The 27947-nt window shown below is 45.0% G+C and overlaps 1 protein-coding gene across 1 annotated transcript; it reads right to left on the bottom strand.

Annotated features, from left to right (window-relative positions):
• Positions 1–5033: 5033 nt before the first annotated feature.
• LOC136694372 (adhesion G protein-coupled receptor B1-like) lies at positions 5034–27947 on the bottom strand. The gene is made up of 31 exons (XM_066667870.1): positions 27467–27947; positions 22077–23016; positions 20802–20951; positions 20609–20704; positions 20336–20497; positions 20055–20219; positions 19080–19244; positions 18789–18953; positions 18599–18700; positions 18225–18331; positions 17911–18105; positions 17686–17754; positions 16608–16716; positions 16365–16508; positions 16156–16231; positions 15857–15959; positions 15427–15470; positions 14428–14551; positions 11673–11776; positions 11466–11568; positions 11112–11332; positions 10941–11007; positions 10742–10827; positions 10332–10503; positions 10131–10226; positions 9636–9672; positions 8853–9493; positions 8309–8344; positions 7869–7973; positions 7400–7450; positions 5034–7124 (listed from the first exon to the last, which is right to left on the bottom strand). The coding sequence occupies exons 2-31, from the start codon at positions 22798–22800 to the stop codon at positions 6927–6929; spliced, it is 4617 nt and encodes a 1538-aa protein (XP_066523967.1). The 5' UTR covers positions 22801–23016; positions 27467–27947; the 3' UTR covers positions 5034–6926.

The raw sequence follows: 27947 nt of genomic DNA, 5'->3' as shown, positions 1-27947 counted from the left end.
TTTCAATGTAGTGTATTTCAAGGTAAATTTAAGTAGATATATGAATGCTATTGTTGTCTTATGTTTTGACTATAGACTGTGCAGTGAGACATCTGGGCCTCAGCTTTACTGTGGCAAGGTTACTTTTATTTTCAGACAATTAGCTATGAATCTATAACAAAAACTGAAATAATTTAGGCTGACAGTCACGATAAAAAATCTGTTACACTCACAGAGTCCCCGCATGCATCAGAGTCTAACAGTTTTCCATTAGATCCTGTAATGAACATGCTAATGTGGCTAAGTCTATATCTTCTCACTGTGCTACATGGTAGGACACAGAGAGGCAGAGGGTTTCTGTGCTTGAGAGTGTTATACTCTCTCCAGCGCAGATATAGGAGCTGTACAAAATACATTTATCCACCTTTCCTCTTTGTTTCCATTAGTGCTGCACTCTGAAACCAGACACTCACATCATAACAATTACAGCCCGTGACTTGTATTGTATTGAATGTTATTATATTAAAAAGTGTTGTGTTGGTTGATTATAGCCTAGTAGTGGAATGCCATTGCCCTTTATACAGCAGCCTATGGTGAAAATTCCTAATAAAACAGGAACAGCAAACCAAAAAGTCTTTAGTAGAGACTCCTAATGAGGCATTTGTCTGCTACTGTAAAACTGATAATAAACTGTAATTTCCATCTCCTAAATGTCATATATATGTACATCTTAAATTCACAGATACGTGAGAACAATCATGTGGTATGGAAGCAAATCGGTCTCATCAGACTTTGAAATATCAATAGTCTGTTATATTGTGTCTTCAGTGAGCATTTCAGATTTTTGAGGCACTTTGAAAATAAAGAGATATTATCCGCGGAAGGAAGCTAAACGTGTAGTTTTTCCACGGTGTGGAAGTTGTGTTCGTATTTTGCCGTCTAGCGGCGACAGAATGCAACTACTGCATCATTTAAGGTGAAAGAGAAAATCCTAATGAATCGATCGCTCATCCTTGATGTCTTGGATGTGTATCTGAATTTTTTGCAACTCGTATTTTGGAATCTGAATTTGATCTATCGAATTTGAGCAACTTGTTTGAATTTTTTTAACCTTGATTTTTTTTAAATTTAAATTTATTAACCTTGAATAATGACAGTTAAAACATGTTCTTGAAAATTCATGAGTTCTATTCAAGAGTAATTATATTCAGAATCATAATTGCGAAGCAAAATATTCAGAGGTGGTAATCTGAAGGTGTAAATTCAAAAGCAACAAAATTCAGATGCATAATTTCAGTGCAAAAAAATTCAGTGCTACAAATTCAAAGGTGGTAATATTTCAAAGTCTGATGAGACAGATTTGCTTCCATAGTGTTTTAATAACATTTTTTTGCAGTGACAATTGTGCAGGTAATTTAATTCTGTATGGTTTTTCTCTGTCTGTGCCACAGAACAGATCCTGAGTCATTCTTTTAGCATGTGGGTGTTTTAACCCCATCACAAACATGAACCTGCACATGGTTGAGCTGGCGCGGGATCAACTGAAGAGCACTGGAAGATACCAGGTTGAGAGAGGCATTGTCTGTCCTGTAGGCGACGGCTACAAGAAAAGGACCTGATTGCGGCTTGGCATTCGGTAGAAATGGCCAGATTACAACAGAGAGCTCCACCGGGATCACTGTGGATGACTGGGAGAGTGAGCAGTCTGAGTGGACGGAGACAGCCAAGGTCCTCTGGCACCACCACGACAAATAGCTGGCAGAGAGCAACCAGGAATCACTGTGAAGTTTGTGAAGACAACACTCAAATTCATCACAAAAATAAGAATGGGAGAGTGTGTCCCTAGGACACAGCACAGATGTCCCTTAGTTGAAGCTCCTCTGTGGGGGTGATCTTCTGGAGTCATTTGGTGTGCAGAACCTCTGGAGTCCAGAAGACATTGCTGAGATTGCAGTTTCCTACGGTGTGGTCATCATCAACAGGTGACGCAATGACACAAATTCATCACCCAGACAGAGCTGCTCCACCAGCACTGTGAGAACATCCACATCGTCCAAGAGTGGGTGACCAACAACATCTCCTACACTCTCCTGAGACAAGCTCTCTGCAGGGGTCAGAGCGTCCCGTACCTGCTGCCTGAACCTGTGGTGGAATACATTCAGGACCGGCATCTCTACAGCAAAATGAGAGAAGAGAAAAAAGTCTATAGAATCCTCGCTCCTCAGAGGTACAGCATGGACATCATGTACATTGGGCTGGACTTAATCTCCATCATTGAGGAGGATGAGAGTCAGCCATGTCCATCCACGAGGAATCGAATCCTGTCGTTCAGGTTTCCCAGAATCAAGACTCCAAAGCTCAGGTTCAAGGTGAGAGAGATTCTTCTGGAGTTCTGTTGTAACTGTATGTTATTTCTGACCCTCAGAGTCAAAGTTGTTGAAGTGTCGTTATTTCTTTCTTAAATACGAGTGTTTCATTGCATCTTTTGGGTTGTTGTAATGTTAATTTTCAGATGTCATTTTCTGACCCCACCCCAAAGGCTCCCAGCGCATCCACAGCTGCTGCTGAACCACTGAGAAAGACCCTCTTCTCCAGAATCACTAGGGCTTTCTCTAAGTGTTTCAGAGAGAGAGAGAGAGAGAGAGAGAGAGAGAGAGAGAGAGAGAGAGAGAGAGAGAGAGAGAGAGAGAATTGCATAAACACACAAACGGTAGGTAAAGTACTCATACAGAATTCACATTGGATATTCCCCTTTAAGAGTACATTTAGTTTGAAGTGGATTTTTTCTTTCTACACTCATCATGTGTCACTGTTTTTCAGATGTTTTCTTGTCTCTGCTCCAGTGGTTTCCAGTGCATCTTCAGCCCTCTACGGGACTCCTTTCCTAGTCGCTAGGGCTTTCTCCGATTTTGAAATTCAAATTTTCTCCATTTATTTGAACAAATACAGCATTTGGTTTAAGATTAAACTAAGTAAAAGTCCCAACAATGATACAAAAACAGAATCAGTGTGACCTGCTGAATTTCTACACTCTTCTTGTTTTGCAGAGTTTCAGTCGACATCTTCCCTCTCCCCTCCAGTGTCTTCCAGCACGTCTGCATTCTTTCCTGGAGGAAGATCTTCCTCTCCAGTGTTAACGGGGCTAAGGGTTTCACTTAGACAGAAACCGCCAATACATCTCAACAATAAGACAAAAACGATGTAGCATTAGTTGAAGTGGCATGATTGAACTGTTTTCACATGCTAACATTCTGTCTTTTTTATTTTTCTTTTGTCCAGATGGCACCTTGTTTCTGCTGAAGTAGCTCAATTACTGAGGACAACTACTGTGCTGAGAACAAACAATTTTCTCCGTTCACCAAGGCTTTTCCTAAAGACCTCCATTTATAAGATAAAATGCAAAAAATAATATGAAATGCAATAAAATGTACTCTTTAACACAAACAAATAAAACAGTCCAACAGAAACAAGGCAGGTTTGTTTCAGTGTTTCAGACTGGGTATGGGACTAATTTAGGGATTAGGAAAGTTGCTTTGTACCAACATTTAGCAGAAATGACAAATAGCTGTTTTTCAGTGGAAGGGTGGTGGACTTCATCATTTTATTTGCTTTTTATAAATGACTCTTTTCCAACTTTCTGATCCAGGACACTCTTTGTTTGTTATTTCTGAGAATCAGTTTTTTTGTCAGTTTTTATGGATACGATTTTCACAGACGATGGCATTGTTCTGTAATATCTCTAGAAACTGACCTGTTTTAAAAAGAATCACTGGTATTTTCATGTAGGTGCTCTGTAATGTAGGCTACATCTTTGTCCATTTACAAACATTAATTGGAAAAATAAATAAATAAATAAGAAACTACAACATACTGTTTCATACAGGCCTTTCTTTATTTCATTATATTTCTTATTCCCTTATTATCTGGCACAGATGTTGCACTTCTATTCCAGTATCTTGCACTGTGATTTGTCTTGCACATACAAAGATGCAAATTAACCTTATTACAGGAGGGAGTGTAGAAAGTGAAATATCTGACATTTAAAGTGAGATGTGCACTGTGGTTAAAAAGTGCTACAGCTCTTATTTAAAAAAGCTGTGAATCTGACTGACTGTGCTGAGTTTAATTAGTCTTTAACCAGAAATAAGTGTCTGGAAGGGAGGTCAGCACACTTCATCCCCTCGCTGTTGTAAATGAGATGCACAGCCTACCCATCTCCACAAAAGATGAAAATTCAAACTACCTTCCCATTTTCGTTTGGCCGTAACAAGCTGGCTTAAAGCACTGCAAAATCAGAGCTCGGCAATTAGGAGGGGTGTCCACATACTTTGTTATTCACTTCCCCTCTAATCCGTTGTAAGCCTTGCACATGAAACAGTTTATCCAAATCCCCAGTAATTATTTAGCATGAGCAAGCTGTTATTCAAGAGCAGAATTCAGTGGAACGTCTCTCAAATGCTCAAATGTGACAGGTATGCGGATTTTCAAAAACGAGTTAGATCTGAAATAGGTCACCACTCCTTGAAAATACCATTGTTAATGTGCTAGCTCAGAGATAAGGTATTTGTTTTCTGCTTTCAAGAGTTTATAGCAACTGGACTGCGTCCCGTGCTTTCAGGTTTTGATGCTATTCTCATGTCAGTTGGTGTTATGTTTGGTTAAAAATACATAAACGGCTTCCTGTTTTCATCTGAGAAATGTAATGTGCCTTTGTACGCACGCTTTCTGACAGAAAGCTGAAAATAGAATATACTGAACCAGCCTTGTTGTTTGTTTTTGAAGATTGAAGACTAAATATAGCAAATAATGAAGTCGCATGTTAACTGCAAAAGAAATGATGCATTTGTTTACTTTAAATCAGGGTGTAGTTATGTAGCTTTGTGAATGTTGGTAGTGGTCAAATTAATTAAAAAACAGAACAGACCTAAAGTGAAGCTAGACTATATTTGTGATTTATGCATGTGCTAACAACAATGTCTGCTGCTGACCTTGCTTTTGGAAAGGAAATAGGATTCCATGTTATAATATAGATTTTTTTATTAGAAATTATACATATTCATCTTGTGCTCTGAAAACTGTACATGTGAAAAAACAATGAAAAGGACATAGAAATGTAAAAGGGAAGAGAACAATCCGATCACTTATTCCATGTAAGACTGAAACAAGAGGAAGGTTATTGGCACACAGGTTGACAAACAGAGTTTCCAATAACACAGGGACAATACAGACCGGACAATCATGGGGGTGTCAAGTAGAAAACCATAGGTATTTATCTGAAACACTATAGGCTATTACTCTTCATATATAATATCTCTATTTGCCTCTTTGAGAATCAATATTGGTCACAGGACTCCAAGGTCATGTGCTTTCATCCATTATGTCTTGATGGAGAAAGAGTCTTTGATCATTGCTAATGCAGAGTCTGTGTTCTACAAACATGGTACAAAAATCTCTGAAAATAACAAAAAAAAAAAAAAAAAGAAACCTGCTAAGGGTCTGACATCAGCCTCGCTTGAGCATCAAGCGTCCGTCGTCATATTGCATTATCATCTTTCCCTCTGTCTGCACAACGTGATAGAGTCTGTTAGCAGTCTCTACAAGCTGGCACCGTGGAAGTTCTGATGAAGATCAGGGGAGGGCAAGAGCAGCCTCGGTCGAAGTGCCGAGGTGCCTCAAGGCCTACTACTAGGGCCTATGAGGTTTCTGAATTTTGTCTATTTCACAAGGCTGTAGAAAGAGCTGAAGCAGCAGAAATGGAGGTAACACAAAAAGTGATAAATCCAATGAGGCCTTCAGCAGAGGACAAATGGTGTTTGATCCTGGACGTTTTTCCACTGCGACACAGTCACTGGCGCCCGGCCTTCGGTACCTAGAGTTCACTAGGGTTGCTCCAGACGCGGCTGTGGGGCAATGTTCATGAGTCTCAGTGTCTCTGTGAAGTCGCACCTCCACTTGCTCTCCTCTGCGCTATCTCTCCTTATGTGTACGTTGATTTTTGGGATTGGGTGAGATGTTTCATGAGGGACTGAAAAAATTATAACTTGCCCAATGACGGTAAGACAAAGATAAACGAGTGACATAAATTCCAACATAAGAAAAAGATCAAAATTATATTATGACAACGTGTTCAATAACAGTTTCCACATTGATATCAGTAACAGAAAACAATAAAGATAATGTTTCAGCTCTTATAGTCCTATACACGCCTTGCAGAGTCCAGGAAAGCTATGCTGAGAGACTCTGAAAAGAGTTCAATGGAAGAGTCTGTAATAAGCTCCGTAGAAGCAGCTCTAGACAAAGCGATAAAAAAACCACAACCACAGCGTAAACATTGCGCACCATGCGTCCATCCACCACAGGGTGAAAATACCCCAGAGGCTGCTGGGAACTCACTTGGCGCTCGCCGTGCTGGAAGAGGCCCGAAGATCTCCGAGCCCAAGCAGCCGAGTGATTGGACGGCCCTCCGGACTGCAGACTGGAGGCTCCGTCCCTTTCCACGCTGAAGTCGAAGGATAAACAGAAAAGGCACAGGCATGAAGACCACACCTCTCCTGGACTGGACGGAAGAGTGATGGGAGAAGCTCTCGGCGGAACCACAAGAACATTTCTTTTTCTTTGTGTGTCCAGAGGAGAAGCAAAGCTAATCGATCAACTCTTTCTTCTCCTCTAGTGTCAACACCAACCACACTGCTGGACGAAGCTTGAGGGCACAGAGGGTATTCGCTACATTTCTTTCCATTCCTCTATCCCTCTCCCTCTATTTTCCTTCCTCAACTCTTTGGATGTCAGGAGCTGTTTTTGGTTCTCTTCTCTCTTTCTCCTTCTTCTTCCAACTCTTTCCATCTTTCCTTCTCCGCTTCTCCAATTCCCTACAGATTCCGCCTACTTTCTCTCTTTTCCCAAACCAAAAGGAGCCAAGGGTGTAACAGGGGGTTCAGTAGAGGCCTTCACACTTCCGTCTGCAGGTCAATGATGTCCTGTCCCACCAGAGGGATGGGCGTTCCGGCCTTCTCCCACTCGACTGTGGGCAGCTCCAGGGGGGACGCCTGCAGAGGCTCCAGATCTTTGCGCACCCAGGCTGGGGGGGATGTCTGAGAGCGGGGCATGCTCTCCCACGATCGCTCTCCAGGAGCCTGCTGCTTGTCCTGGTGGTGGAAACAAAGAGAGAGAGATAGAGAGAGAGGGAGAGTGGATTAGACCCCCATCTCAAGAGCAGGATGGTGCAGACTTTGGTAGTTGAGAAATTAATTCTTGATCTCTATTTAAGATTTAAGCAAGTTATCATGGTTCTGGACTAGGGCCTTTAATGAGGAACCATCATGCCAGTTCAATTCATCCAAAAAACACAACAAATATAGTTGTTTAAAAGCGCTCTATTGCTTTCCTTGCATTAAAGAAAGGAAGCTAATAGGAAACTTACGCTGTGGCTGGTTTTGTCACTTCCCGCAGAAGACACGCTCCACCTCACAGACTGCGGGAGAGGAAAAAAAAGAAAGAGAAAATGATTTCAAACGGTCTTGATTCACATAATTTTAATAGTAAACAGAGGTGAAGGTGAGCTGAGGTGATTCTCTGAATTGTTATTTTCTGCAGCTTCTTCCACCCTCTCTCGCTCTCTCTCTCTCTTATTTGATCATTTCTCTCACACATTCATTTGAAGATAAAACAGAACAAAGATGGTGATAAAGATGCGAGTGAACGCTGGACGGCTGAACTAAAGGCGGGTCTGTCTTTGCTGAGGTGTGACAGAACTGGGGCTTGGTGATGAACAGTTTCTGATGCAGCCCGATCCTGAGAAGCGCACTCTGTCTAGGTTTCTGTCATCCAACGTCTTTTGTCGCTATTCTAAGAGCTTATAATTGGCTTCCATCTGGTTATTTGTAGCTCACCTTGCTGTCGGAAGCAGGTGATTCTCTGTCCTTCTCAGCGTGGTGGAGTTTTCTGTTGAGGTCTTGGAACATGTTCTGGTGGCGCTTCCGCGTGTGCATGATCTTCTGCAAAGAACAAAGAAACAAGCATTGTTCGATTAAATTAGGAAGGAGAAAAAACACAACGTCCATCACGTCTCTTATGGATTACTGAAAAGCCCATTTAGTCTAATTTGCTCTACAGCTCTGAATTAATGTTAGGACTTAATGGGGTAATTTGGTGTTCAGCTCTAATGAATGCGGAAAAGGGGGTTGAAACTTTGCGTCCCACCCAGGCTCACACTTTAACTCTTATAATACAACGGATGGGAACTTCTCGGAACTAAAGTAATGGACTAATTATGCTCTAATGCATTTCTAAATGCTGCAGCTGTGTAGGTGAGTTATGAAAATGTAATTACCTCAAAGTCTAGCTCAGCATAACGAGATTTCTGCCTCTGGAAATGAGGGAATCCAAAGATGGGAGGGAGAAGAGGAAGAGAAAAACAAAGAATGTACATTAGATGAGAGCTTTCATGGTCACAGACATTGTTCAAAATAGCACTGAAGTACTGGGAAGGCATAGGTGAAAATGTGGACTTTCTCCTGGCCATAAGACATTATTTATATTTATTTTTCAGATTTTCACTTTGTTTATCCTCAGTTTTCAGTTTCCTTCCATCCTCCAGAATTTACATAGTACACTTTCTGCAGTGCTGAGCCTGCAATAGCAATGATAGAGGGTCTAGTCTCCAATGATTTTAAAGCTCTAATTTAAGGACAAAACACAACCTACAGTTCCTTTAAAACATGCAAATCGAGGACACTGATGTGTTGCACAATAGCACCCCCTTGTGGAGCCATCCCTAAATATGAGTGAGTATGTGAAGAATAAGGAAAGGGCTGCTGAAAGTTTGAGCTCCTGGATTTTTCACATTGTTTTAGGCCACTAAAGAAGACGCTTACCCCTTCGCTAACTTCCAGCGAGCTCATGCTCAGCGTGGAGATGGTCTCACTCTTGGACATCATGGAGTTCATGGAGTCGAAGGTGTCTCCAAGGCTGCTGGTGACGTGGCTCTCACTGGAGATGTTGTGCAGGTTCTGGACGGGTGAGTCGCGCTCCTCTGAGTATGAGACGCTGAGGCGGTCAGCGGGTAGTGTCCGGCTGGCATAGGCAGCCTGAGGCTCGGCATAGCCACCGCTCAAGTGCATGAGGCGAGCCTGGGGCAACTGTTCCACGCTGATGTTGTACTTAGTGGTGGAGGATGGCTCCTCTTTGGGCTTGGAGCGGAGGGTGGATGTGGTGTTGGGCATCAGGACGTAACCTCCAGCGTCCACTCCGGTGCCCTCGCCCTGTCCTCGTGCCAGCTCCACGTCCATCTGCTTGAAGATGTCGCTGTCACAGACGTAGACGGGCTTCCCGCAGGTGGGGTCCACTCCGCGGCCTTTCTCCCGGCGAAGGGTCAGCGTGTGGCTGGAGTACTCGGGCACGGCCTGCATGTGGGATTTGGAGCTGGGGTTGGATGGCAGCGTGTGGAAGTTGGGGCCCATGGGCAGGGGCAGCTGAGGGGGAGGCATCTTCTCCTCGGATGAGCTCTTCATACCACCTGAGGGAGAGGAAAGGAGTTGGTGGTGAGGTACATATCACATGCTAATGGCCGTAGCAGTGGTCACTATTTCTGATCTCTGTGGCCAGTAATGGGGAGATTAAATGTATGAATATGTCAAAAATGTAGGGGTTAATCTCACCTGGCCTGTTAGCATCAGCATCCTTTTCGAAATCCCCCTGCGATAGAGAGAGAGAGAGAGAGAGAGAGAGAGAGAGAGAGAGAGAGAAAACGAGGGAAATAATTAAAATCAACAGCTATTTGTGATTGCTGCAGGTCATCATGTAAAATGCATGAGAATGCAAATGAGGCATGAAGAGCTAGTACAGTGTGTGTGTGTGTGTGTGTGTGTGTGTGTGCGCCAGGATAATATCACACTGTGGGGACAAAAATCTGTTTACACACTCACATTGTGGGGACTTGTATTCTTTGTGGTCCCCACATATATATCATTACATTTTTAGGTGAAGACATGTTTTAAGGTTGGGTAAAGATTAGAGACAAACTTAGGGTTAGGACCAACCTTAGCTAGTAGTATTTATGGAAAAGCTAAACATAAGTCTCCTCAAAACGAATGTAAATCTATGTAATGTCCCCACAGTTCACAGATACAAGATTGTGTGCTGGTGAGACTCACCAGGCGCTGAGTGTGTCCGTTCTGCAGCGAGCTCCCAGAGTCTCCGTTCCCATCATCCTTACGGTCTACTACGCGGCACTTCACAGCTTCTTGAACCTACAGCGCGTGAGATACATGTGTTAGAGTACAGTTTCTATAATGTGCTAGGTGTCCTTTTAAAGGCGGGGTGTTCGCCGAGGGCTTGTTTTGCGAGTCCCTCACCTCTCTGCGCAGGATGCAGTGAACCATGACGATGATGAAGCCCTCCAGTGAGTCAAAGACGGCAAAGAGGATCTGGAACAGGGCCGAGCGCCGGTCAGTGATGGCCAGCACAGCTGACATCCAGGTCAGAGCCAACAGGGGGAGCACTACACATGAACTCCACAGAGACGCCCTGCAGGAAGACAAAGGAAAAGGCGGGTCCATTATAAACATAAATACCGTATTGTACTAGCTATGACCTGCTGTAATGGGTTTAATGTAGGCCTTTTTAAATATGTGTTATAACTGTGTATTACACATTTATAAACCCTTAATAAGGGTAGTGTTATTAACAGATGTCTGACACCTATGTTGATACCTAAATTAATTGTATATATTTATATTTGAGAGCAAGGAAGCAGAGTTCTTACCCAGCTCTCTCCTTCAGCTTCACATCTGTGATCCCGTCCTTAGACACCAGCTTGTTAAACACCAGAATACCAATCACCATGTTCACCTGAAAATAATTACATAATTACAGTAAAACATACAGTAACACCACAGCACCCTTGTATCCCAAGCAGGAATATGAATATTGTCTATGTTAATGTAGGTGTGGTGTGTATTTACCAGGACAACAGCAGCTGCGGGACCAACAAAGGAGTAGAGGAGTCCACCTTCAAGAGACAGCCAGCAGCTACAGGAGAGGGAGCATGTTGTTTAGTCACCAGACAAAGCTCACGGACATAAAGAGAGAGAGATACAGATGGAGAAAAAGAGACAGACAGATTCAGTACTCACTAGTTGACAGTGCCGTAGCCCTTGGCTTTAGTGAATCCTACAGAGATGGCCACCACCAGAGCGGGCAGGCCCCAGCCCAAGCACAGGAAGCGTTTACGGATGATCCGGTTCCTCAGGCGTCCAGTCACAGCCATGTAGGACTGCCATGCCTCCGTCAGAACCCAGCAGAAAGACGACAAGAAGAAGAAGTGCAGGAAGGCTGCCACCAGGGTGCACATTACCTGAGAGAGAAGCAGGGGCTAATTAGTTAATTATTAATGGCTTACTACACAGTGACTAATGTGTAAATCCTATAACACAAAAAAGTCACGTTAACATTGTGATGTAAAAGTATTTAAAGTCATTTAGACACACCTTGTTGCGAGCCTGAGTTTGACCAATCAGAATCAGCGCATTAGAGCAGATGATTGACAAGCAGAAGTTGATGAGAATGACTGAGCGCTCCGAGCGGATATACCTGAGGAAAAACAACAACGGATCAATACAGAACCTGTACAACACTTATGTGTTAATCGTTCTAAATGTTTTACAGTTACACTATCAGGCAGAAAAAGTCCTTACTTCCACACTGAGACGTAGATGATGATGAGCAGCAGCAGAGTGAGGGACGACACTCCGCATCCCACGATCATGGTAACCGACGGCAACAGGTTCTTATCCATGTTCTGGAGAGGAGATAAGAGACATGCCTTTGAGTTATCATTCCCACAGACGTGTACACACTCGCTCACTCGCTCTCTCTCACACACACACACACACATACTGTCATCCCCTCAGGCAGTGTGAATGGCAGAAGTAGGGCAGTGCTGAGGGAAGGAGAAATGAAGGTGAGAGAATGAGACGGAGTATGCTTGTGTAGCTTGTGTTTGTGTGAGTATATGTGTGTGTGTGTGTGTGTGTGTATTCTGCAGGGGCCAGGTGGGCTATTCTCACCTCTGCATTAATGAGAGTTGTTGCGTGGTGGAAGCTAAATGCCCATTGTGTGCCAGCAGGCAGCACACACACACATATATCGGTCTATTGTATTCTGAGAGTGTGTGTGGACCACTTGTAAACCACTGAATTGCTCATTACAGGGGGATAATAAAATCTCTGGTATAATAGTTGTTATAGTACTCCTCTGATAACACTCTCTGTCCAGCCCTGTACGCCGCGTTCTGTCCAGTGTTGCACTGTGTTCTGCCGAATACTGCACTCTTAAAGTAATGCTGCCACAAAATGCCCTTTAGAGAACGACGTTGGGCACCTATAAATGTGCACCATGTGCTGTTGAGTAGTGCACTGTGTGTACGGTGACACTGTTTATCACATTCTGTTGTTGTGTCTGGTGTGTGTGTGTGTGTGTGTGTGTGGGGGGGGGGGTTGTGGAGAAGTTTGTGGCTACAATGAAGCTAAATCTGAACTGAACTGACTCTGCATTGGAGGGAAGCACAGTCTGGCTTCTCTTTATCTGGCAGAAGTGTTAAGACACTATTAGAAAAAAGGAGAGCGAGTGATAAATCCAGCTGGTGTGACCCAAATAGATGTCTGACTGGCTTCGCACTTGAAAGATTGAATGTTTTTCTGTCTCCCTCTCCCTATCTCTGTCCAAAAAAAAGGAAAAATAATAATAGAAAGCAGGACAAAGACACCATGGAGAATAGTGCACAAGTCTGAACGGAACTGCTTGTCCTGTTTCAGTGGCTCTAATGACCAGTTGAGGGCATTTACTAGATGAGAGAGAGAGAGAGCGAGAGAGAGCGAGAGCGAGAGAGAGAGAGAGAGAGAGACAGCGAGAGAGAGCGAGAGCGAGAGAGAGAGAGAGAGAGAGATCACTCTTAAAAAAATACAAATATTACTGGAGGAAGCAGACCATGTCCAATAGGAGATGAAAATGAATCTCATACTGCAGAGTTCTTGTCTGCACAATCACTCTCTCTTTCTCTCTTTTGTCCCCTCATTTCCACCCCCCCTCTTTGATGTTCATAAAGCTTGCGGGCAAGAAGTAGTGAAAATGTCTCCTGTGCAAAAAAAAAAAAAAAAAAGGGGGGGGGGGTGGCTTTACTTTATCTCTGATTGGCTAGCAGCTTGGCATTAGCTCTGTGGGATGAGTTTTAGCTGCAATCACCTCAGCGATGGTGTGCGTATGTGTGTGTGTGTCTGTGTGTGTGTGTGTGGAGACATAATGTAGAACTGTAGAGTATGGGCTGAGCCTATAGGAACACTTGGCGCAGTAGGAGGACATAAAGGAAGTCAGAGATGGACGCAGGGAGCGCTATATGACCCAATCTGCCCCAAAAAAGATAGAAAAATGACCAACAACAGGTCACACACACTCAGTGACAAAATAAAGGTTCTTTGTCTTGTTGCAACAGAAATAGAACCCATTGTGTTTCTGTGGTACACCTTTCCAGGGATCAGTAAAAAGAACCTAATCAGCTCCTGAACCACTTATGGTTCTTCGAGTGATCTGTGGTCCTTTAGAGCCCAAATGTCGTTACTCTAGAACCCTAGAAGGACCATTTGTTTTAGAGTGCAGGATGCACATCCTCACATTGGTACATAATGCTACAGTAAAGCTATGCAGATAAATCTGTGTGTGTACATTAGTAGCATATTTAGGAAGGAGGGAGGTGTGGGGGGGGTTGTTTTTCTTCCCATCTCTCCATTTTCTATATCACACACACACACACACACAGATACACACACTGAGCGCTGCGGATGCCGTTGCCACGGCAACTGGAGAACAAAATGGTAGAGAGGTAGAGGCAGAGGCTCTAATCACATACAGAGCAGCTAATGTGCACCAATGAAACCTGCCACAAAATGTCTGGAGAGAGCTTAAATGACCACATGGAATATATCATTCATGCCTTTTTTGTTTTTTAATCAAGTGCTATGTGACATGATGCATTAAAAAAAAAAAAAAAAAAAAAAAAACACCATGCAGCATAAAGCACTCTGATTAACGATGCACAGTATCCTGGTCGGTTCATGTCTAGAACATAAGGCCAGCTTTATCTTCTTAATGCTGCATGCGGTTAATCACGCATCTCCAATTTGAATCAATAATCAATAATAAATGATTAACTAGTCTCCTGCTCTCTTGGTAAATGGCATGTATAGCAATGCTGCGCAACAGACATAAGACCTCGCTTAATTAACCTAAAGGTTTCAAAGGCAATTAAAGCCACTAAAAGCCTCACTGCATCCACCTGCTTCCGTTCGCGCTCTCGCTCCACACTGACAGACAATGGACCACATAGACACACATGCGTTCACTCACACTAACGCACAAACAGACACATCCATGCTAATTCAAAGACACTGGACTCACCGAGTCGGGGTTCGGCCGAGCTACAATGGCGAATGTGGAGAGTGAGTCACACACACATTTGGTTCTGGAGTCGAGCGCGAGCGCTCTGCAGCCGCGAGCCGACCACGAGCCCAGCAGAGAACCACTGAGAGAGAGAGGGAGGGAGACGGGGAGAGAGAGAGAGAGGAGGGAGGGGGGAGAAAAAAAATCCTCAGTGAAAAACAATGAACCTCCTTCTGAAGGTGGACGATACTGACAAAGAATCATATCGTAATACTTGGTATATGATACATATCCTAATATTTTGAGTTCGATTTACAGCCATCAATATTCTGTACAGTTACTATTGTTATTGTCCTGTCCTTATCGTTTCTATACATTGTTACAGGGTGACTATAGACTAAGCATAGTGCTAGAAGAGGTTATAGAAGAGGTTTGATATTCTAAAAAAATATCACTTAAAGGGTCATATCCACAAGATCATACGCATATCTCTCTCTTTCTCTTTCTAAGACATAGTGTGGTTTCAGTGGCACTGTTGGCAATAGGAATGCTTTGTGTCAGTCTGAGGGGTGGGATTGTCAGATTGTTGGAAGGGGGTGGAGAAGCAGAAGGAACGAGCTGGTGGAAAACAGTTGGCTGCAGCAGTCACTTAGCATCCCTCTGTATTTGCCTTGCCCTGTGCTGGCAGTACTGACCAACACTAGCTCTGTGTTCAGAGGATGAAAGCATAGCCTTCAAGTGTGTGAATCAGTCTAAGGGCAGTGTGTGTGTTTGTACGCTGGCTTGCTACACTTTCCGAGGTGGGTGCTTAGTCTCTCCTGCGCATTCAAATGAATGACAGTGAAGGAAGAGATGCAAGAGGGTGATTTGGACGCTGCTGTGGTGACACATGGCATTTGGGGGCAGTAGGGTGTAAGTGGCATTTTCTGCTGTGAAAACGTCCAGGCCAAATGGCCTGCTAACTCTGGAGCAGACACACACCCACACTGAAGTATCACAAGTAAAATGGACACTTACGTCTCGCTCTCGTCCCAGGCAATGCACGTCTCGTTGATAGTGCCCTGAGGAGAGAAAGGTAGAGTGTGAGTCTCACGGCATGCATCACGTCCCCTGTGCTACTGCGTTTGTTATAGGTCTAGAACATTCATCATCATTCCTGAACATTTTGGGGCCACCTTTATGTGGGTCGCTCAGGCAGTTACAAATTGCATGTGAGCATATAAAAGATTGACTATTTCATTAACTCTGATCGTGGTTAATGCCTTAATAAGATATGTTCTAATGTCTTTCTAACATGGTTTGCCCCCTAGTGGCTCAGGGGCCGTGTATCAGCAGCCAGTAATGGCCCTGATTATAATACCTGCAATAGCCCTAGTTCATTTCCTGTAATCCTACACCATCCAGTTGAATACCTACAGGATGTTGTGATGTTGGGTGGTGTACTCACATTGTGCAAGTGAGGGAAGTCAATCTCCACAGGAGCGGTCAGAAAACCAGGGTTGGGCTTCACAGTTACTGTGACGATCTTGGAGTTCAGCAAGGTGCTGTTGCTATGGCGAGGGAGGTGCACATGTTAGCATCACTGATAATGAGAAAGCTGCAGTATGTGATGTTATTCTGTGTTAAGGACACATAGTCTAGTCTCTGTCCAGGGAGGAGTAGAGGACAAGACAGGTACTGGACAAGGACACTGTCTGTATATGTGAGAGACAGTGTGTGTGTGTGTGTGTGTGTGTGTTTATATACCTCTGTAGAGACAGGATAGGCCCCAGGTTTCTGTATAGAACAATACCAGTCACAAAGCCTGTGCTGTCTTCTGCGCCTGGAAACACATTCAGCAAAAACGTAAGTAAGTGACCATGGATTGGGAAAATCTGGGATAGACTGGGATATGCTAGGAAATACTGGGATTTATTGGGAAGTGCTGTGCTGTGTGTTTGTGTGTGTGTGTATACCTGGCACATCCAAACTCAGGGCATTACGGGACACTGTGATTTTCTCTTCGGAATTGCGCACCCATTCCATCATTCCCCTCCAGCCCTTCATAGGGAATGTCACGTCTGAGGTCAGGGTTTTGGGACGCTTCTGGATGCTCAGCTCTGATTGGGATGAGAAGAAAAGCAGAGTCAGACAAAAGACACCAACATAGATCGGTAAATAAAAGCATCAAATGGTCCGTCGACGTCTGGGCGCCTCACCAAGATTCTCTGTCACTTCATAGATGTCTTGGAAGTCTCGCATCTGCTTGCCAATCATGTCGATGAAGTCCTCAACCAGACCAAAGAACTCCTTGATGCTTCCCCCCATCTGAGAACGAGAGAGATAATCACTTGCACATGCACCATGCAGGAGGCTAAAAGAAAGACCACCTCAGACCCAGGACTCAAGCACTTCCATGGTTCCATAAATGGTGGTGTGGCTAATTCAGGCGTACGTGTGGAGAGAGTGTGTGTGTGAGGGAATTCGTACGTCTCTATGACGCAGACGTGCGTGTGTGTGTGTAGGCGCGAGGTGTTTGCATCCATGCCCTTCGTTTTTATCTGCCTATACAACTGCTGTTCCCTCACGAGCTGCCATGACAACACACAGATTGCTGTGTAGGCGGACTGACTGTCACTTCTGGTTTTTTTTGAACAGTCTGTTTCTCTCTTAAACTTCACAGCTGCGTTAATTCAAGAGGCACTTAACTTTGAGATTAAGTCTAAACAAGGGTGCTCTTGTGTTTACCCTCTTGAAACTCCTGAATTTCATTGGGTTTAAGGTCAGAGATCAGTCTGATCGAGGCTTGGAAATCAAGAACTTTGATTTTCAGAGTAAAGTACTTAGCTATGTCCATGTCCTACACTGACGGAGCTAATTGCTTTTGAGAAAGGTAATCTGAAGAATCCGAGTCCCTCTGTCCACAGTTTGGGAGAGAGATTCTGTCTCAGTAGGAGTGGTGTTTTTTTTTTATATATATCTTTAGACAGATCCGATCTGTGTGGGCCACGTGAATCAGCTTCGTATGGGAGATCCGTATGGGAGGACAATGAATCACCCTCTACTCTTAGGTATAACTCATCCAGAACGGCATCTTAATGTTGACTAATGGAGATGGGTGCCAGAGCTGAATAGCTGTGAACTCATGCTCCACACCTTTCCCAGCCTACACCACAGGGCTATTCTGTCTTCCACTCTAATGAGTCAGGTTCTATATTCACCAGCCTTGCATCGGTGAAATGGGCTCAGGGCGATAATGAGAAAGTCGAATGTGTTAAGGGAGACACACACACTCACCAGCTGTGCCTCCTCCCATTTCCCGTGGTGTTCCTCCTTCAGTAAATTGCTGATTGTCTGAGCGTAGTTCTAATTGGAAAGGGAAAACAACCGTTCTAAGTCGGGTCATTAGGGAAAAGCTGTAATAGCATTGAATCAGTGGAAGTATTGCTAGGGATACAGTAATACACAGGGCTAGAATCAAGAGAAGGTCCTGAATATTTGATAAATTGTTTTATATGTTACCTCCACGTCAGCATTACTGAGACTGTAACCAGATCCTCTGAAGATTTCTGTAGTGTTTCTTAGCACTTCCATGATAGCCAAGAGGTCACCACTGTATTTGGTCCCATCCTCTGAGGTCATTCGCAGTCTGGACAGCATCTCAGATACACCGTCCACTAACAGGCCTTTCTGGGACTTAGAGAAGTGGTCACGAGTCTAGGAACAGAAGAAACACCATAGTTACCCTGGGGTCTATATCTAAATCGAAATTCCACAATTAAAAGCATTCATTTTTACATGAAGTGTTTGGGATTGCGTCTGAATAATAATCCTACCAATGCCTGGATGTCTTGATACTCCTTAGAGATGCATTTGATGTAGGTGGGGTTCTCCCAGAAGGCAAGGCCCACAGCATCCAGAGTACAACGACGGATGACCATGCCTGCAGCAGAGCAGATCAGAGGGGTTTGCATAATTCCAGCGGGATAAGTGGATTCATAATGTAGGGCAGTGGGAAAGTTAGCAAGCTCCTCTGAAACCAGGCTGTCCCTTATTTGAGATCAGCTTGTACTGACCCACAAACAAAACCCACACAATTTGGTGGCAGGGAATCTGTCAGGGAAACTTTGCCTTGCATGCATTGCCTCAAAAGTGGTATACTCTCTGTTATTAAGTTCACTATGAAATATATATTTCGTGTTCTATGTACCTGTGGCATCAGAAGGGCAGGGAATAGCAGCGGTGTCACCAGCTGGAGTCCTCTTCCACACCACGCTGCCATAGTTTTCCTCAACACAGATCTCATGGGGTTCTGCAGGGTACAATATTTGGGCCACTTTAGTTTTGCACAGACTAAGAAAATGTAGATGTATTTATTAAAACTCGGTTCCTTTTCATACCAGGGCATCTCTTTTCGTTGCAGCGTCTAAGTTCAGATTTGTCACCAACACAAGGCTCTCCACCAAAGAAAGGCCCTTCACACACTCGTTGCCTCTGCTGGCTACCTCCTCCACAGGTCTTACTGCAGCTGCCCCAAGAGCTCCAGGAGAGCCATCTCCCGTCCACTAGGAAGTAGTCACAAATAAGGCACATGGATAAAGTCTTTATTTTCAAAATACATTCACATTAACACAGATATGTTATATTTCAGACCATGTTTGGAACATTGAGGGGTGGGGGTGTGGGGGTACCTGGGCAGTCTCTGAGGAAGCAGTTGGTAATCTCACGCCAGTCTCCCCTGCATTCAGAGCCTCCATAAGATGGGCCATTGCACTCTCGTGTGCGCTGCATTGTCCCGTTGGAGCAAGAGGCAGAGCAAGCACTCCAGGCTGACCATTCATTCCAAGAGCCATCAACTATAAAGAGAAGACAAGAACAGTCTGCTTCACAATCTGATGATTCTGATTTTAATTCGCGAGCCCTAGTAATGACTGCAGAGAAAACAGCAGGGTTGAACAAAAGGAAAAGCAGGGTCTGGGAGAAGTCGTGTTGCCCTCAAAGCATTCCTGTCACACTGAAGTGATGCTGTGATTCACTCTTAATAATATGAGCCTCACAAAGAGGTCAAAAGAAAGGTTTAAACTAATCAGCGCTCTCAGGTGTGGAAGACCGTGTGTGATACAACACAAAATACCCAGTAATGGACGCCACACAAGGCTAATTAGAAGTCTCAGGGGGGCGTAAATTGCTCTCTGAGCACCACCTCATTAGATGGACTCTTGAGCGTGGAGAACTGTGAGGTCCCGTCATTTTCCCACTGCTTTTTAAGGCACAATAGAGCATGCCACTTGACTATCAAGGGCTCTTTGCTCTGATTTTGGCTTTTTTCTTGCGGTGGGAAAAGTAAAGAACTACCACAAATGCTTGGTTAGCTTATGCCTTCTCTGAAAGCACAAACATCCCATGTGGCATTAAGGGATTAACAGGTTTTTCTACAAAAACCGCACACAATATAGTAATGAAAGGTCTCTCCATTCCTGGTCGGCCATTTTGCAGAGCGGAAATTATGGGCAGAGTGTGGTCTCTGGCGCCATCTGGTGTTCAGATTGAAAGTTGCACCAAACAGGTATTGAGGCTAATGTAAGTGTATTTTGAGTCTCTTAAGTTATTTTCCTGCTATTTTCAGGCATCAAAATCACATATTTCTGCTCTGAGAAAATACTGACCGGGACACACAGCGATGTTGCAGAACTTGGTTTGTTTGGTTGGGCCCCTGCAGGGTTCTCCTCCGTTACTGGCTGGCTTGCAGACACGGACACGGTCACGGTAGCCACGTCCACAGGTAGATGAACACAAACTCCATGGTGCCCACTCTTCCCAGGCTCCGTTCACTGGAGAAACAAAAAGAACGAGGACACTGACGTTATGTTGTGTCGATATTAAGTACAGGCAGTGTTAGGAGAACTCAGGTGTATGTAGATGTTTAATGTTTGTGTAGCACACATACCTGGGCATGCCACAGAGTTGTTACAGGGTCTGTTTTCTCTCAAGGGGCCGGTACACAGTGTGCTATGTGTGGACGACATGCAGTTACGTGTCCGACTCTGCCAACCCTCACCACAGCTTACAGAGCATGTGCTCCATGAAGACCACTGATCCTGATTGGCATCTACAAGACAGGACAGAGGGAGAAATACAGTGATCATAGTTGAATTTGTTGGCGGATCTCAAAGCTGTAACCTCAGCATCTCTACTGAAAGGCTCTTCTGTAATATCTCACCTGGTTGAGGGGCCTGCAGAAGGCTAGTCTCCTCCCCATTGTCCCTCCTCTGGCCAATGATGGATCGCAGAGCCTGGCTACGCTGGCGCACTTTACCTGCTCAAGAAAAACGAGAACTGTTAGTTACCTTCATCTACACTTCCTTCAAATTCAAAACCAACAAATGGTGATAGACAAGTGCCCATCCACTCACCAATGCAAGGCTGGGGGTTGCAGGCACGCCCTTCCTCTACCACACCTTCACAGATGCCATCCTCAGGTTGACACGCCCTGCTCCGGACCTGGATTCCACCACCGCACTCAGTGCTGCACTCAGACCAGCGGCCCCAGCCAGACCAGCCCTCTGCAGGAGAACATTCACCGTATTTACATCAAAATGCTAACTTCTAGGAAAAAAAGATATTAAAGGAATCTTAATTGTGTTCATATACAAGAAGCTGTATATGAAGAGCCCACATTTAAGTAGAAATACAGACGTCAGGAGCTAGAGATGTTAGCAATGCTGCCACCTGGTGGAAAACATTGCAAACTGCACTCAGCTTTAATACTTAGTCTTTCACAGTGGGCTCTACTGGGGCTTCTTTCAGCCATTTATGTAAAAGTCAACTTCCAGACTTATCAGGGGCTCAGTTTAGCAGTCAGTAACACACCAGCACAGCAGGGGAGTGTGAGAACCTCCAAACATTTAAGAGAGCGAAAAAAGTAAAAAGGAGCCCAAATGTTCTTCGGCTGGTTTGTACTGAAAGGTGGCTTTGAATGCAAAATGCCAGAGCGCTGCATGATAAAACAGCTCGAAAAGAGGTTTCATTGCCCGCAGTGCTGTGTGTGTGCACTGTTTCAGTGCAGACGGGTCTGTTACTAAGGCAACCACAAGTGCAGTACATCGATTGCTTACTCTCCCCAGCTGCGGCGGCATTGTGTGCCTTTGGTGGTGGAATATTGCCTCCCGCCTCGCTTCACTAACGTCTCACTCTCGCTGAGAACACACACGCTCGCCTCGGCTCCGCGGCCAGGCTAAGTGAGCGGCAGCCCTCGCCGCCACTTCAATGGCAGGTTTTTACAAGCCCGGTAGGAATGGGGGAGGGTGTGAAACTGCACCTTTATTTTAACAGCTGGACCTAAATCAGCTGTTTGTGGCTCAGGAGCACAGCGGGGCATGTTTTGAGACCCAGTTTTCTGGTTCCTGACAAGGCTGACTGTTTTGCAGGGGCTAAGATCATTAGAGATTTGATTGGGAGTCAGGAAACAAAGAACACATTCAGGATCACAAACTTTGGTGGGCAAGTTAGGCTAAAACTTCTGGTAAAGTTTAGCCCCAAACTAAAGCTATAAAACTTACCTCCAACTGGTAAAATCCCTCTGGACTAAACTATAAAGAACTTTATTAAGCAAGTTGGAAACCATTGAACTAAAACCACTACCACACACACACACACACACACACACACACACACACAGACACACTTACTCATGATCTCGGCATCTCTGTTGCTGTCTCTGATGTTAGCTGTGCATTTGTCCAGGTAGACTCCACCTCTGTAGCAGCCACCAGGCCTCCTCTTGGGTTGTTCCCAGCACTGGCAAGGAGTTGCCATGATACCACAGGGATTGCCATGGGTACTGGTTGCAAGGCAGTTTTCCAGCCACTTGCAGAGCATTTCGCAGGCAGGCATGCTAGGGTTTCTCTTGCCAACAACCAGGAACTCAGCACTGAACTGTCTGCCTTCATCATCAGCATTCTCATCGACCTCCAGAAGCTCAGTGCCAATGCGGGGAATCACCTTCCTCACCTGCAGGAACTGCTTGCTGGACTCCAGGTAGGCCACGGAAGAGGTAGCATCACAGAGTCGCACCACTTCGTCGAAGCTCTCCATGCCCAGGTAGGTGCGGGAGGTCTCCAGGAAGGAGTCGAACTGGAAGGTCTTGATCTGCCGTGGAATGCAGGACTCTGTGGGCTTGGTGATCTTCATGTAAACGGTGTAGCGGCGGGGATCTGGGTTCTGCAGGGTCCAGGAGCAGGGAGATGAAGTTAGGGCAGTTTTGGAAGAGAAGAATCCGAAGAAGCGACTTTGTTCCAGGGTGGCGCAGGTGGGTGAGGCAGGTCCGGAGGGAGTAGCAAGGGTCAAGCCTAGGAATAGGCATAAACACAGGGCCAAGGAGAGGCCAGTAAGGGACAGTTGTCTCCACTCCATCTTCTCACTCTTAGAGGATCGATGGAAGGGGAAGGACAGGGTTGGTGTCAGGCCTCTTCCGCTCTCTCTTCAAGGTTGTTTCAGTGGTCGACTTGATCAAGGTTTTCTTTTGTAGGTTTTCTTGGTTCGGTTATTGGTTTGTGTGCACTAAGTTGGTCTGGATGGAGGGTTGAAGACTTCACTGGAATATTTGGGCCATATTTTTCTGTAGCAAATCTGTACGACACAACAAAAACACAGATAACAGCAGACATTAGAGAGAACAGATCTGTGTGGGATTGGTATTGTTTTCAAGGCAGTGACAATCTATCACATGCAGGCTGTGGTTAGCTGTTGCAATCTCAGTGTCTGCGCTGTTGCATTAATCATATCACCTGCTGAGCAGTCGACAGGCCCTTGATTAGCGTTAGTGTGTTTGCGCATGCACCCATTACCGGCCTGGATGCATTTGAGCCACTAAAGCTAAAGCTCAGAACAATTGCACTCAGACTATAATTACAGCGCGCTTCGCAGCATGCTTTCCCTCAGCTCTAGCCTTTCGTTTTCACTCGCTCCTCTGCCCACGCTTTAACACGTGGCTAGGCTGATTGCGTCAAACTGACGTCCATGAAGATTCCACAAACGCCCACGAGAGGCTGGTGTCGCCTGGAGACTCCGATTTTGGTCCTTGCAGTTTTGAGAATGCCAGCAGGGAGTCTTGCGCTCTGTCCATTTGGAAGGGGAAAAAAGTTGACAGCAAGACAGAACAACTCGCTTGCAGTTCGCAAGAGCAAGAAGTTGCAGGGGCGAGGTGACTGTGGAGTCATAGCAGGACCTACAGACTTCTGTCTGGGCGAGATGAGGAATGTAACACAGAATAAAACTTGCTTGTTAAGGTACATACTGTGCACAAGTCTTAATGACTTGCTAGAAAGTTGCACAAGGGTTTCTGGAGCATTCTTGCAGAGAAAAAAAAACCAGAAGCTTGCAATTTCTAAAGGTCAGCTGTCTTCTTGCTCTCTCTCTCTCTCTCTCTCTCTCTCTCATTTTTTTTTTGCTTTCTGAACTTTCCCTCGCTCCAAACAAAGAAGGAGAGGAGCGTGAGAGAGAAGAAGACAGGAGAATCACAGAGCTTCTCTCAGTAACCGGAAGGTTTTCTCTGCCTCTCTTGCTGGCATACAAATTGGAAAACAGATGAAGGGATACATTCAGGGCCAGCTGAGCTAGGACAGAGGGATGGAGGGACTGGGAGACAGAGGGGATGTGAGAGCAGCTTTGATCACTTCTTCTTGCTCTGGTGTGGTTTATGGGTTCAGGGGAGCACTGGCCTTTTCAGGCGAACTGAGCAACTTTGATTAGGATTAGTTTGTTGTTTTTTTTTTGTAATTAGCTTCATCCTCCTCATCCTCATTCCTTGGCAACGTGCTGAGGCAACAGCTTGGGCTCAGACACCGAAAGCCCTCAGTGTTTTTGTTGTTGTCCTCATGCTACTCGGCTTGCAGAAGATTTGTTCTCTGCCGGGTTTGTGCACGAAACCATGCACCCCTGCATTATGCAGTGAAAGGCGATTAGGTGGCTCGACCCTCTTTTCCGTGTCGTCTGAAAACTCCATAGTTTCTAATGGCTCTGTCTCCCCCTTCCACCCCAGCCCTCGTTCCCTATTGAATTTCATAACACCGGAAGCCATTAAAAGCAAAATGAGTGCCCTGAAAGTCTCTCTCCCTCTCCCCTCCCTCCCTTTCTTTCTTTCTCCCTCTCCCCACTCGATTCCTGTCACTCTCTCTCTCTCTCTCTGTCTCTCTTACTCCCTTTTCTAAGAGGAAGACTGAAATTAGACATTTCATCGGTAGTTATGGAAACAGTCGATGGTTTATGTTTTTGGTGGAAGTTGAAGTGGAGGGAAAGAAAGAAGTAGAACAAGAGAGTGAGAGAGAGAGGAATGGACAGAATCAGACTGAGAGAGCGAGACAGAAGCCAGGAGGCAAACTCTCGGAGGTAATTTATGCAGATTTGCCACTGCTTTGAGTGGCACTTGTGCAGCTTGAGCTTGAGTATTTACCACAGGTGCGACTGGCCCCGATCTCCACCATCTGAACTCCATATCCCTGGCTAATTAACATCTTCAGAACATCTCTGAACATCTACCTAACAAGTCTCTAATGTGCCTTAACTTCTACTTAATGTCTGCTCACATCTACACAGCTTTGTAACAAGCATGTAACTTCTTGAATCTTCTACCTGACCTCCCTCTAAATTACCCAAACATCTTCCATCACCTCCAGACGTCTACCTGCATCTTTCCAACGTGTGCCTACCTTCTGCCTACCATGTCCAAACACTTACCCAATGGGTTCCTGAGAAGTACTAACTCTAAACTTATAACTAGCTTTTCTCTAACCTCATGACATCCTCCAGCACATATCTGCCATCTCCTAACATCTGCCTAAGCGTCCCTAAAGTCTGTCTCTCTTAATCTCCTCCAACACCTGTCTGCACTGCTCCTGAAACAGTAGGAGAGTGTGCCTCGGTGCAGCTGCAGCATTGTGCTGGGCGTGGGAGACTGCGAAGCCATCGGGTTTCGTCTGACTCACGCGGTGAAGAAGAGAAAGGGATTCAAATGTTGCCATGGAAACTATAGCAACTCTCCAACGTGTCGCGAGCAGCCAAAGCCCGGGTTACGTTTTAATAACCATCGTGGCACTTTCAGCATCGGACGGCCAGGTTTAAGCACCTGTCATTTGCAACAAGTGCTTCGGGAATGAAATACCAATCGCGGCTCATAGTGTCTATGATCATATCTATGAATCACCTTCTCCCTTCAGCTCTTTTTTAAGGTCTTTGGCATGCTGTGTGAGTCAGGCAGCCGAGTTACTGATCTGAGATCTGGCAACCCACTCACTGCTGATCCTCCAACCAGCTCAGCTGTGCGACCAACACTAACTCATCTGATCAGACAGTTAGAAAGCGCATGCTGCTCGCCCGGAGGGAAAGATGCTGGAGTTCAGCACTTTCTTACAGTGTTCTTGTTTTTTTTTTTCACTTTCTGCTGACGGACTTGGCTTGCTCGCTCCTTTTGGCTGTGTGTCGCTGCCAGTGTTTAAGAAATAGCAGGGACCGTCATGCCATGTGACTGCCCACACACGTGTGTGGGAGATGGTGTTTGAAAACAATAACAAGTTTATGAACACAGAAGCTTAGAGAAGGTTTGGCACGGCAACAGAGATCGGGAGCGTCATTCATGCCAAGACAAGCAGAGATGCGTCACTCTGAACAATACTGATGAAGTGTGTGTGTGTGTGGGAGTGTACTTGCTTAAGATTAGTTCTAAAACTAATCCTGATTAACCCTTTGAAGACATTCAAATGTGTCTTAGGACTTTCAAGCAGACACAACAGATCAGGCAGCAGTTTCGAACACATTTGATTCACACATAGAAATACAATGGTGTGAGGGGTATAGAGTGAATGTGTGTGTGTATTCAACCTGCATATAAGCATCTAAAGTGTTGATGCTTTCTTAAAGCTGGTTTGCTCTCAGTATGCCTTTTCCAGTGTATTATATTTAAGTATCAACCTGCTGATTAAACTGAAATTCAGCAGACTATGACCTAGTCAACAGATAATCTCCTTTCGAAGTGGGAAACCTACAGGTTTTCAGTTGGAACCCTCAGAGTATCAGAGTTTGTGCACCACTGGTTAACAGGCATGTGACTTGGTAAATCTCCTTTCAAGTTTCTTAGAACAGTGTATAAGCAGGAAAAGAACATTTTATTAACTCACTTCTCCTTCAAATCAACCAAACCATGCCTTTGCTTAATGCGTGTGAGAAGATTAAGAAGTTATGCGTGAAGCAGACTATGTGACAAATTTTCTGAGCTGTTCCTCCGCTCCTCAGCCTTGACTGTATTCGACGGTGTGCACATTCAGCGGCAGGAACAAGATCAGACTGGAAGGAAGGTCCTTTTCTGATTGTTGTCCCCATCAACTGTGCATCAGTGTTTATCCCATTTTAATCTGCGTCACTGTTTATTCCAGTCATCACCGGCGTGCATGCACTCTCACTGTCCTCTGCAATCCAATATGCAGTACATTGCTACTTAAATCCATCGTGCATGGCTTTATAGAGTTTGATTCAGCATGCATTGCTTTTACATAAGTCCTGTTACATTTTCTCTCCTATCCATTGTGCACTGTGGTGTCTTTAACTTTTCTCAGAGTGCTCTGAGGACTTCAGACATGTCTCTGATTCTTCTAAGACCCTGCATCTCCAACTTACAGTTCTAGAACGCAAGTCCAATTCATTAGATGCACAGAGAAATTGACATGACTAAGTGGTCCGAGTCTAACCACCCTGCTGCACAGCGCAGTCAAAGCTCTGTTTCAGCACCACGGACAGCGCACGTGGAAATCACAGCTTGTGAACTTTTGAATGCGCTCTGATCTCACTTCTCCACTGTCAGTCCACCTATATCTATATGCATTCAATCGCAACAGCTACATAAGAACAACACCCTAAACTGTGTTTTCATCACTGGGAAAGGACTGATGCACTGTGTTGATGCAATGACGGAGGAACAGATTACAGAACACAAAGACATTTCTGAGACATGAACAAAGGCAAACAGAAGAGAACAAGCAACACACAGCATCAACGCAGGAGAAGAGCACACTTTGAAAGTTGTAGTTACCTCTACAGGTGTCTATGTGAGGTGAAACTTCTCTCCATCCACGTGGGCTTCCTCTCGGTCTCTGTCTCTGCCTCGGTCTCTCCCTCACGAAGGAACTCTTCTCCTCTTGAGATGGAGATGGTGAAGAAATGAAGAGGCTTGAGACGAGAGTCCAGAAAGGCTTGCTCTTGTTGCTGATGTTGTTGTAAAGTCACTCGGACTGACTTCCCTTTGTCTCAGTGGTTTTCCACAAGCAGAGTAAAAACACGAAAGCGACTCTGACCAAACTCCAGAGAGTTTACTACCAACGTGCGCTCCTCCTCTCTCGCGCTGAATGGAACCTCGCTTAGGCGAGCGGTGGAGCTCCAGCAGAAGCAGCGACTCTGAGGATCTGTGATTTTCGCTCTTGTCTTCGCTTCACGCTCAGTCTTCTGCTTCTGTCTGTGTTGGTACTTTAACTCCCGGCTTCGGAGTCCTCCTGCTTGTGGGCTCTGCACTGCAC

The sequence above is a fragment of the Hoplias malabaricus genome, chromosome 4 (genome assembly GCF_029633855.1).
Source record: "Hoplias malabaricus isolate fHopMal1 chromosome 4, fHopMal1.hap1, whole genome shotgun sequence".
NCBI lineage: Eukaryota > Metazoa > Chordata > Actinopteri > Characiformes > Erythrinidae > Hoplias > Hoplias malabaricus.
Note: the sequence above shows the minus strand (reverse complement) of the source record. Positions and strands in the feature narration are given on the sequence as shown.